Source organism: Magnolia sinica, chromosome 13, assembly GCF_029962835.1.
Source record: "Magnolia sinica isolate HGM2019 chromosome 13, MsV1, whole genome shotgun sequence".
NCBI lineage: Eukaryota > Viridiplantae > Streptophyta > Magnoliopsida > Magnoliales > Magnoliaceae > Magnolia > Magnolia sinica.
In genome coordinates, this window is record NC_080585.1 from 21,461,491 (window position 1) to 21,473,771 (window position 12,281).

General features: G+C 38.0%; 1 protein-coding gene across 1 annotated transcript; it reads left to right on the plus strand.

Moving 5' to 3' along the window:
* Positions 1-1,878: 1,878 nt before the first annotated feature.
* Positions 1,879-4,390, plus strand: LOC131224150 (protein FAR1-RELATED SEQUENCE 5-like). The gene is made up of 4 exons (XM_058219695.1): positions 1,879-2,382; positions 2,479-3,714; positions 4,022-4,132; positions 4,232-4,390. The coding sequence occupies exons 1-4, from the start codon at positions 1,879-1,881 to the stop codon at positions 4,388-4,390; spliced, it is 2,010 nt and encodes a 669-aa protein (XP_058075678.1).
* The last annotated feature ends 7,891 nt before the right edge of the window (positions 4,391-12,281 follow it).

Below are 12,281 nucleotides of genomic sequence, written 5' to 3' on the forward strand. Positions count from 1 at the left end.
CCTCTCGTTATTGGGATCAATGTATAAAATGATCTCTAAAAATGGATGAAACACATAAATCATGGTGGGGCCCACAGAGCACCGACCACCAGCCACGAACGCGGATTTCCTGCGAAAGGCACGCGCAGGAACTTCCTGCGAAAGATGGCGTGTCCCAATGAAAACATGCCATTTGCATAGGTGACGTGGCAAGACTTAAATCCAGTTAACGGAGTCTCCGTTAACGGTGAGAATCGAGCACTACTCAGCGGCTCTTCGTTTCGCATTTCCTTTTTTACTTTTTCGTTTTTTCTCTTTCTTCTCCTGCCCTTTCTTTCCCTCTAAATCGGAAGCCAAAAAATAAAAACTTGCCAAGCTTTTATTTTGAGATACCACACTTTGGCAAGGAGATAATCTAGAACTTGCATACGTTCTCCCATTTGAATAGGTAACTATTTAGAGTTTCCTCCCCCAAATTTTAGGAGTTTTTTTCTTCTTGTTTTTCTTTTCTTTTCTTTTCTTTTTTTCTTTCTTTCTTTTTTTTTTTCTTTTAAATTTCTGTTGAAATCTGAAAATGTAAGAATTTGCTTTTTTCATAGTTTAGGGGCATATAAGAATTTATTATCATCCTGTTTACGAAAGTTCACATAAATAATGCCGGCCGGTGAACACGCAGGCAAGGTACCGCTAACTTGTGGTGAACTACTTTCTTTCCTTCAGATCTACAAAATCTGTACCATCAAAGTTATAGACCCTACCATGAAAATCATCTGACCGGAAAATCAAGCTGTTTTTCTAATCAGGTGGGCCACATTGTTGAAATCAACTTACAACTGATGGTTGGACTTAACATAAAATATTGGCCCACCTACTAAACGGATTAGCCTGCTTTTCTGGAAAGCTGGACTTCGTGGTTGGGCCTATCATTTTCATGGTACTGATTTCCTTAACAGGTGCCACGTTTGCAGAAAAGATGGCTTGGTGCTACACATTGTGGTAGGTCCTCTTGTCATTCTAGACCCGGTTTTCTCAAATATATGGCCCACCTTGGCAAGGCTGGGATGTTCTAACCGGACGCGGTTTGGCTAGTCATGCCACCACCAGCATTCTAGACCCAGTTTTCTCAAAGATATGGCCCAACTTGATCAGTGAGAATTATTTGTGGCCTATTTAATAAATGAGTCAGGTTTGAGCTGATTCTAATCCAACCTGAATCCGGCTCATTGCCACCCCTAATCAAGTGAAGCTTCTAAAGATTTTGTATATATGCATTTACTTTAGGAAAATGTAGAAAGTGTGCTTACTTTTTTACTTAAATGAATTATTTTATAATTTTTATTCTTGGTTTTGCACTTTCCTATTTAAATGAATACACTGACAATTTCATTTTATTTTTTTTAATGGCACACTGTTACTTTTTCTATTGTAAGAATGTGTTGCCTTTTTTTTTTTTTTTTTTTTTAAAGATTTTTTCACTATTGCATATGTATATCTACATTTATGTTTTGACAATTTTATACTGGTAGGTAAATGGATGACATGGGTGCCTTGGATAGCCAAAATTTTCCCCAATCATGTCAAAGGTTGGACTTCAATGTTGAAAAGGAACATCATGTTCAAGAAACAGTACATGAAGTTTTGGTTGAGATGGGTGAAAAATTAGATGAACCAAACCTTGGAATGGAGTTCAATTCTGAAGAGAGTGCATATGAGTTTTATAATAAATATGCTGGGAAGATAGGGTTTAGTGTTCGAAGATCATTGTATAACAAATCAGATAATGGTATCGTGATTCAAAAAACATTTTGTTGTTATAAAGAAGGTCGAAGACAGGAAGATAAACGAACTGATCAAGTAAAGTATCAACGTCCGAATATAAGAACAGGATGTTGAGCAAAAATGACTATTAGGCTTCAAATGAATGGTAGATTCAGTGTCACTAAATTTGTTGCAGAGCATAACCATGAGGTCGTTACACCATCAAAAGTACACATGTTAAGGTCACAACGAGGTTTAACTGATGCTCAATCAGCTGTAGCAGATATGGCAAACAATTCAGGCATAACACCATCAGCAACTATGACATTTATGAGCAAGCAGGCTGGAGGTCGAGAGAATTTGGGATACCAACCTGTTGATTACAAAAATTACTTGAGAAAAAAGCGAATGAAAGCGATGGAAAGGGGAGATGCAGGAGCTGTTTTAGAATATTTTACAAAAATGCAAGTAGAGAATCCATCTTTTTTTTATGCAATACAGGTAGATGAAGATGATCAAATCACCAATATTTTTTGGGCAGATGCAAAGTCGATAATGGATTATAGCTATTTTGGGGATGTGATCTACTTTGATACTACATACAGGATAAACAGCTATGGTCGTCCATTTGCCCCATTTATTGGGGTAAATCATCATAAACAAACAGTCATATTTGGTGTAACCTTATTATATGATGAAACAACTGAATCTTTTAAGTGGTTGTTTGAAACTTTTTTAAAGGTAATGTCTGGAAAGCAACCAAGGACAATGTTAACAGATCAATGTGCTGTAATGGGCAATGCAATAGCTGATGTGATGCCGGAAACATACCATCGTCTATGTATCTGGCATATATACCAAAATACTGCAAAGCACCTTAGTAATGTATTTCATGGTTCAAAAAGTTTTGAATATGATTTCAGTAGATGTGTGTATGATTATGAAGAAGAGGAAGAGTTTCTAATTGCATGGAATAATATGCTTGAGAAATATGATTTGATGCAAAATAAATGGTTACAAGCGTTGTTTAAAGAAAGAAACAAATGGGCTTTGGTGTATGGCAAAAATACATTCTGCGCTGATATGAAGAGCACACAACGGAGTGAAAGCATGAATAATGTTTTGAAGAAATATTTAAGTTCCAAATACAATCTTTTGTGTTTCTTCACGCATTATGAACGAGTAGTGGCTGATCAACGATATCGAGAATTGGAAGCTGATTTCAAAATGAGGCAAAGTACCCCAATATTGTATGTTGATGTGGAGATGTTGATGGAAGCGGCAAAAGCATACCCTCCAGAAGTATTTAAAATGTTCCAAAATGAGTACAAAAAGTTTTTTAGTCATACAATTCATAAAAGTGGTGAATTTGATACAGTGTTAGAGTTTCAAGTTATTTGTAATGACAAAGTTGGAGGCCATCTTGTCAAATTTGACACATCAAACAATACCGTCACATGTAGTTGTAAGAAATTTGAGTTTGTCAGGATACTATGTAGCCATGCACTAAAAGTTCTGGATTATTATAATATAAAGGTGCTTCCTTCCAATTATATTTTGAAAAGATGGCAAAGAGATGCAAAAGTTGGTGCTGTGAAGGACCATCTTGGGTTTACCATACAAGGTGATCCTAAGATTTCTTTAGAGAAGTGTTATAGCTATTTGTGTCGCAAGTTTGTTAAAATTGCTTCAATGGCTGCGGAATATGAAGATGCATTTGATTTTGCTGATAGATATTCAGACAAATTTCATGATAAATTGACAGAGTGTATAAAAGGGATCAAGAAACTTCCATTGATGACATATCAAACTAATGATGAAAATGTAGATGCTGAAATTGTTTGTCATCAATCGACTGACAATGAGCTGCCAATTATGACATCTCAAATTAATGATGAAAATGTAGATACTGAAAGTGTTCATCATCAACCGACTGACAATAAAGTTACTTTCGTTGATAGTCTCCACTCACAAATTGTAAGTGGGATTAAAATGAAGCCTAAAGTTGTAGGTGGTCGCCGTACATTTAAAAATCCTTTAGATAAAGGAAGGAAGAAAAAATCCAGAACCGAATCCATTCAGCTACAAATGAATCAAGAGAGAAATGATTCAACCCAAGCACCAAATATCTTTCACCTTCCTTCATTTCACCCTTCACATTGTCCAAGTGTATTCTCTTAACTAAGCCAAGTCAATCAGGTATTATGGACATTTTATTTACTAAACTTGTCATAACATTTGTTATCCACATTACAGTTTTTTATACTTTATTTTTTCATACCAGGGTCAAAAAGTTCCTATAATGAGTCCTTTTGGATTACCAGTAGCTTATTATGGGTACCATCAACCTAATATTAACATATACCAGCAAAATTCCTTGAGCATCAGATCTCAGGTAAATTTGAGATTTTTTAAAACTAAAATATATCATATGTGGTTCTCACAACATGTGCTCATGAACTATGATTCTGTTATTTTGTTATTTCTTTGTCAGGGTAGCTTTGTTACTAGCGGGAGTTATTTTGGAGTACCTGGTGGAAGTTGGGTAGCTGGCACCAGTGGATCCATGAATACACATCATCTGCCTCTTGTGGGTGCCAAACAGGCATCAACTGGTAACAACAAAATTATTCGAGGACCAGCGCCTGCCTAAGGTATGAATTGTTGTAACATGTATTAAATTTTTTTTTCTTGGCACATAAGCTTACAAATATTTTGACTAATATGTATGGTTTTGTTTTTGTTTAGCATTCTAGTAATTACATATTGAGTTGTTAATTATATTGCAGTTTGTAGGGCAGCGGGTTCGATGTCAATGTTAGCTACATTGCTGTTTGAAGGGCAGAATAGTTGTTTTGTGCTATGAATGTATGGGGGATTTCTTGGATGCAGAATATGAGATATTGTACTATGGATGTATGGGGTCTTTTTGTTGTATGCAAGTCTACTCACCTTTTGTGCATGTTGGATTTGTTGAATGCGAGGATAGCCCTTTTCCATCATTTCTTGTTGTAAGTTGTGGAGCTTACTATTGGTCTTGTGCTAGGGTTTGTAAGGCTATTCCACTTTAGTTCAGAGGTAGTGTTTTTTTGGTGTGTTTGAGTTTGCCCATTGTTGGTTAGATTGTGATAGTTTGTATGGCATTTTGTCGAAGCTGTCTGAGTGCTTAGACCTCTCGCTTATTGTCTTATTTTGTTTGTTTATGTTATTTTTGTATACTTCTCTTCCATATAATAGGCATGGTTTCCTATTATTTTTGTACAGTCTGCCTAAATAGACGTACAAGCTATTTTTTGTGTGTAAAGAATGTTATGCAGGAAAGGGAATAGAGGAAAGGGAAAAAAACAAAGGAAAATTTAGTTATCACTCACTTGGTAGGTGTATGTTATGATTCTTTTGAGTATGTTGTGGGCTTGGTTTCATGAAAGCCATTGTTCTGTTCTGTTGTTGTTTTTTTTTTTTTTTAGTTGATGTGATTAATGTTATTTGTATCATTGAGATATGGAACTCTTTCAAATCCTATTTGAACTCTTGGGTTGTTATGTTTTGCATTCTAATCTTGTATTAGAAGCTTGATCAGTTTCTAAACAAAGATAACTAAGTGAAGAATTTGAGTGTGCTATCTTGATGAGTGGCCCATTTAACACATGTTATGAAAATAAGATGTGAAATAACACCACCAGATTGATGCAACTAGCACTTGTAACACCGAACCCTCATAGTGAGCCCTTGCACGCATGTAAATAAGGGGGCTCTTTTTGTCACATGCACCAATGTGTGACAATGTGTGTAGGATATAAGCTCATTTATGAAGTGCAGGCACAAATATCGGTGCTCATTCTCAAGCAAGCACATCCCCACATGCCACATGTGTATGAGATCCTGAGCTTTCGATTAGGTGGTTTATATGAGTTAGAAATTTGGCCTAAATTTTAGATCGTTTCACTCTATAGCTATGTGACTATGTTAAAAAAAAATGGTGAATAACCATTCGAATGAGAACATGTGAATAATAACACTAAATTGATACAACTAGCACACACAACACTAAGCCCTTGTAATGGGGCCCTGCACATGTAAAAAAGGAAGTTCTTTTGTCCCATGTGCCAACATGGGACCATGTGTGCAAGATATGAACTCATTCATCAAGTGCTGACATTAACATGGAACCATGTGTGCAAGATCCTGCACAAATGAGCCACATTAACTTACTCATTAGTTGCATCCATTTCTTAAATTCAGGTCATCGTTTTGGCCTCTTTCATAGAAGCGAACAATTTATTCAGCATTTTTCTCATCGATAACCCGAACTCAATTCTCAAATCAAGTTGAATGCAAGCTATTGATCCATAGGCTAGAACAAATTGTTAAAGTTGTCTAAAGTGGACATTTTTTAGTTAATGGCCAAGAAAATAATAGCATTTGAAGAACATTTAATGGCCAAAATGCTTTCTATCCAGATCAATATCCAAATGAGAAATCCAACCCGTCCAACTGATTTTTCGAGCTCATTTTATGAGTTACAATAAAAAATGAGTATCCAAAACTCAAGTGGTCCGTATGAGTTCATATCTTGATGAATGAGTTCATATCCTGCACACATGGTCCGTATGAGATGAAACAGTGGCGAAATGAGAGCTTACCGTCGAAACATTCCTAGGCTCCACCTTGATGTTTATATTCCATCCAAACCGTTTATAATGTCATTTTTACATAGATGAAGTGAAAATATTAAGAAGCTAAACCATACAAAACTTTTGTGGCCCATTTAAATGTTTCAATGGTGGTCACTAAATCTTCACTGTTTACTCTCGTGTGGCCCATTTAAATTTTGGATATACTTTATTTTTTATCACATGTCCTAAAATGAGCTCGAAGAACAGATGGACGGAGTGACTTTATAAAAAAAACATCGCACTGGCTCACACAGAATTTTTGCACAAGTTATTTGTGGCCAAATGCTTTGGCAGGAAATAGAAACCGAAGAGGCGCTCACGTACGTGCTTGAGTCTCACTGTTAATGGAGACTCCGTTGACCAGATTTAAGTCTTGCCACGTCACCTATGCAAATGACATGTTTTCATTGGGACAGCCATCTTTCGCAGAAAGTTCCTGCGCGTGCCTTTAGCAGGAAATCCGCGTCAGCCCCGGGGCTGGTGGCAGGGGGAGTAGCCAATCCGTTTCTCAATTTTTATACGGTTACCATGACGAATGCTCACCTGCGCACCTTCTTACGTGAGCATCCGTCCGCACCTTTGCACATGTCTCATGGGCACAGAATCTGAACGATCCACGTGATGCGATACCCTTTGAAACCTCACAATCTCAATTTCCAACCTCATACAGAATTCTAGTTGGCCATGTAAAAAGAGAAATAAAAATCAAGGGAGGAAATTGTTTCCAATTTCCGTAGTCCACAGGGTTATGTATCAAGCTGAAAGTTGGGATTCCGAGGTTTCAAGGGGTGCTGCATCACGTGGACCGTTCAGATTCTAATTCTGCTCCCATGATACATGTGCAAAGGTGCGCACTGTGCTCACGTAAGAAGTTGCGCGTTCCTCAGTTACCGTATAATTACAGGCCGCCCGCCATTTCAGACGTGAGTAAATGAGACACGCAATTCACAAAGTCGTAACAGATCAAAACCTGGCAAACGAAGATTGATTTTTTCCTTTTTTGGCCGTTCTCAATATTCCACCTGATGACGTGATCTTTAACCTACAGAAAAGGACTTATTTATTCAAATTGAATTCAAATCGATGACGTGGCCCTTTCAAGGACTTCTTTATTCAAATTGAGATCAAAAGCTTGGATCAACCAACCATGGGCCATTTATTCAAATTGAATTAAGGACCTAAGGATAAGATGAAGATAGTATGATTCCACTGCACAATGTTGGATGGAACTTAATCAAGATGAGGATAAAATACCCCAATTGCAACATGCGGATCATACCCTAAGGGACCCACTTGTTGGAACGTCTGGATTTCTCCTATTAGGGTATAGATGGACCTGCAGTTTAGTTAAGTTAATGGATGCGTCAGTACACTCTCTCGGCGGGTAAGTTACCTGCCAGATTCGCTGGATTAATCTGAACTTGGCCTCCGGACAGACGGTTTCATTACGCCAACTGTCTCTCTCTTGTTTTTTATATGAAAGCTAATTTTTTATATGAAGAGTGGTTGATTTGATAGAGTTGTGTAATGGATATTGGTCCAAATCGGTGGTTTGGGCCCCACTGTAATAAGACAGACGCAATATGACTATGTCCACTTTCTTCATGATTATCCTATCGTCTTCTTTTTTTAATATATATAAAGAAAATGATAAGAAGGGGTTACGTTTGGACTTTCCCATCCATTTTATTGTTTCGATAAGTGCGTGTAACTGGTCTGTGTGTCATGCATTCGTATACATGAGATGCGCACAAGTATGCATGATTGGATGAGGTAAATGAGTGGTTTAGAATTAAGACTCGGTATGGATAAATGATTGAGACATGAATAACTTAAATGGGCATATGAATGAATGTGGATTGAAGGGTGATTGTGAAAATAAGGTGAGTTGAATTGCATTTGATGATGAATGGTTGGGATGGTTGATGGGATCCAAGGATAGATGGCTAAACATGAATGAAATAGGTGCATGAGCAACACTCACCTATATATTGCGATGTCCATTTTTATTTTAATTTTCACTATTACTTTTGCTCCATCTTGCCCTACAAGCAGTTCCTCTTGACCCTTCACGCATCTATTTTGCATTTTATTCTTGGACTATTAGATTTAGGTAGAACTTGACTATGGTCAGCTTCTTGACAAGCTCTATATAATGAATATAATATCGATGTATGATTCTTTATAATGGACCGAAAATAGAATTTCAATGGCTCCTTCCCAGCTGATCTCACATGACATGCATGAGTGTCCCATTGGGATACTAATTAGTGGATTTAGATTATACTTTACAATTTATGAAATGAACGGCTTACTTTGGTAGTTGGGTGACACAATTGGAGGATACAAGTGGGATATACGGGTTAGCCCGTCAAGCTTTTGGGTGGGACTTTAACATGGGATGAGTCCAAGCCAAAATTTAAGCCCATTTACTAATATCCGCCGGGCCTGACCCGTTTGGGGCTCCACGGGCATTTTTTGTCATATTTCATGATGTTGGGATACCCTTAATGAACAGCCCAGATCTTACACAAAAATGTGAGGCTAGACTCGGGCTTGGACAGTATGACCTCTTTCTTTTAGCCGGGGCAGGCTCTGGCCTTGGTTTTACTTTCGGGCTGGCCTTGGAAGGACTTACTGGCTCAATGATTTTGATGTTCTGAAGTGGGCCCTACCTTAAGAATGGTTGGGTTTTACAAATAGGGTGTGCATTGAGACAAAGGCCTCGACCTGAGCTTGCATGTTGCGTAAATAGAAAAGGTCATGAACCCATACACCTAAGCCAAGATCATTTCATTTGGGAGGCCTAAACTTCGCGGTGTAAGCACATCCTACAGGACTAGAAAAATGGCGTAAGCCCACCTGTGGGGTGGTAGGCCTATAACCAACCAGACCAGGTGAGCCCACTTCCATCCCTAGTTGTTTGTGGAATCAAATGAATAAAAGAAGATGTTCGTCTGCTAGGATTTTGGTGTAGTATGGACTAGGCAGGCATACCTTTAGCCCCACATTCCACTTGTATACTCGCATGTGGTCGAAATGGGTCGGGCGAGTTTAACCCGACCTTATTATATTTAAATGGGTCAGGCTAGGTTAGGGTTCGGCTTAGTGAATTTGAAGTTTGTCAGGTTGAGTTGGTTGGGTTTGGGCTGAAATTCACTACGAGTGTAGTAAATGGGTGGGCTTGGGCTGTCCTTAGTCGAACCTGAACCCAACACATTCCCACCCGTAGCTCCAAGTGATTGCATTTAGCTTAATTTCAATAGAGGGTGACAATAGGGCCTGCCTCCGCGTAGTCCACAAAGCGTTGGTCTACCAAGGCTCTAATCGAGCCAAAAAGTCTATGGGGGCACTAAAAGAGTGAATGATCAAAGGTTTGAAATGATCTAAATTTAAGAAAGTTTTTGAGATATCCTGGCCGCTGAGGAATACCATCATATAAAAGGTTTTGATCATAAAGGCACTTGTACGGGTTGAAAAGTGTTGTTAAACAACACGAGCTTATTTGGATATGGGAACTACTCACAAATATCTTTAAATTGTCCATACCTTTTATATATATATATATATATATATATATATATATATATATATATATAATGGCGACCTACTTGATGTTTGGACTGGGGTAACAGGCCAATCCAAACCATTCATCATTGACCCAACCCAACAGTGGCCAGATTGCAAACACTAGTAGGCCCTCGGATCAGGTGTGAATCATGTTTTGGGGGATTTCATTTGTTGTCTTTCGGCTCTCATATAAATGTTTGAATCATTGGAAGATGACCCGGACTCAAATGCTAATGTTCCTCTCTCTATATATGATAGGAGATTAAAGTTTTTATCGCAGCACATGTGCCAACAAGGCGAGCATGTGCTAGATATGAACCATTCAACACGTGGGTCTACTTGAGCATGCATTGGAACAAAAAGAAGATGTTATGCTCAAAAGAAGCATGAGAAAGATGGATGGTTATATATATATATATATATATATATATATATAGGAAAAAGGTACTATACGGTCGACCGTATTATACCTTCCATGGTAAAAGTTTTAAACAACGTGGAGATTTTATAGGAAACTGAAGAAACACAGCCTATATTTTATAGGAAATCTGGAGAAACAAAACTTGTGCTATGTGGAACCTACCATGATGTATATTTTCTATCCATGCCATCCATCCATTCTGAAATATAATTTAAGGGATTTACAAAAAAAAAATAAGTTATATCTGAATCCAAGATGGACCACACCATGGGAAAACAGTTGTTATTAAATTTCTACCGTTACAAACTCCTAGGGCGCACTGTAACGGAAGTGTATGGAAAAATAAGTTGTTATTGAATTTTTACCATCCAACCTATTCATAAGGTCATGTAGACGTGGATGAAGTGAAAACACAAATATGAGCTTGATCCTAAACTTCTCTAGCTCGTAAGAAGTTTTTAATGGTGGAAGTTCAATCCCCACCTTATGGTCCACTTAAGCCTTGGACCTGCCTAATTTTTTGGTTCATATATTAAAATGATCTGAGAAAATCGTTGAACGGCGTGGATATAAAACACTTACATCACGTTGGGCCCCACAGAGCCCTACTCGGACGGATTATCGTCCGGGAGGTGGTGGTCGCAATCCGCGTTACGCTCCTCCAACTCCGAGTTGTACAAATGATTTAAAGGAGATCAAAGTTACATGGCCCACACTGATGTATTTATTATATCTATATGGTTCATCTATTTTTAGAGATCATTTTAGAGCATTATTAAAAAAATGAATCATATCCAAAGATCATGTAGACCACACCACAAATAGCAGTAGAGATAATAATTTTCACCGTTGAAAATTTTGTAGGACCTACCATAACATTTATTTTCTATCCAATATGTTCATAAGGTCAAAAGGACCTGAATGAAGAGGGAAAAAAAATTAATTGTACTGATCCAAAACTTCTGTGACCCAAAAAGGGTTTCAATGGTAGACGTTCAATCTCACACTGCTTTTTGCAGTGTGGTCCAATTGATAGTTAGATCTGTCTTATTTTTCGTCCAAAGCCTTAAAACGGGCTCACCAAATGGATGGACGGTTTGGATATATATAACACATACCTCATGATTAGACCAAAAAAAAACTTGCCAACGTCAATACAGGGTGAGGTACACCAGCCAATCCACTTCCCTTTTTAATCTGGAAGTAAATGTACGCACAGTTGAGTAGTGAGTCGGCTACTCAAGCTACGTCCCCAAGTTCTGTGAGCTCCACTATGACGTATGTGTTGTATCCACACCGTCCATCTATTTTGAAATATCATTTTAGGGCATTAGTCAAAGAATGAGGCAGATAAAAATCTGTAGTGGACCCACCTCGGAAAATAGTGGGGAGAGTGATTCCCACCATTGAAACTATCCCAAGGCCCACAATAATGTTTATTTGAAATCCAACCTGTTCAAAAGTTAAAAAAGACATGAAATAAGAGAAAACACAAATATCAGCTTGATCTAAAACTTTCGTGGCCTTTAGAAGCTTTCAATGGTAGGCCTCACTATCCCCACTGTTTTCTATGTTGGGTCCACTAGAGCTGTGGATTTAACTCATTCTTTGCATGTTGCCCTAAAATAATCTCGCCAAGTGGATGGAAGGTGTGGATATAAAACATACATCATGGTGGGGCCCACGGAACTTGGTGATGTCACTTCAATAATGTTTCTAGCTATTTTACGGCGTGGATTAGATAGTAAAATAGCTAGAAAAGTTATTGAAGTGACGTCACCAAGTTCCATGGGCCCCACCATGATGTATGTTTTATATCCACACCTTCCATCCACCTGGCGAGATTATTTTAGGGCAACATGCAAAGAATGAGTTAA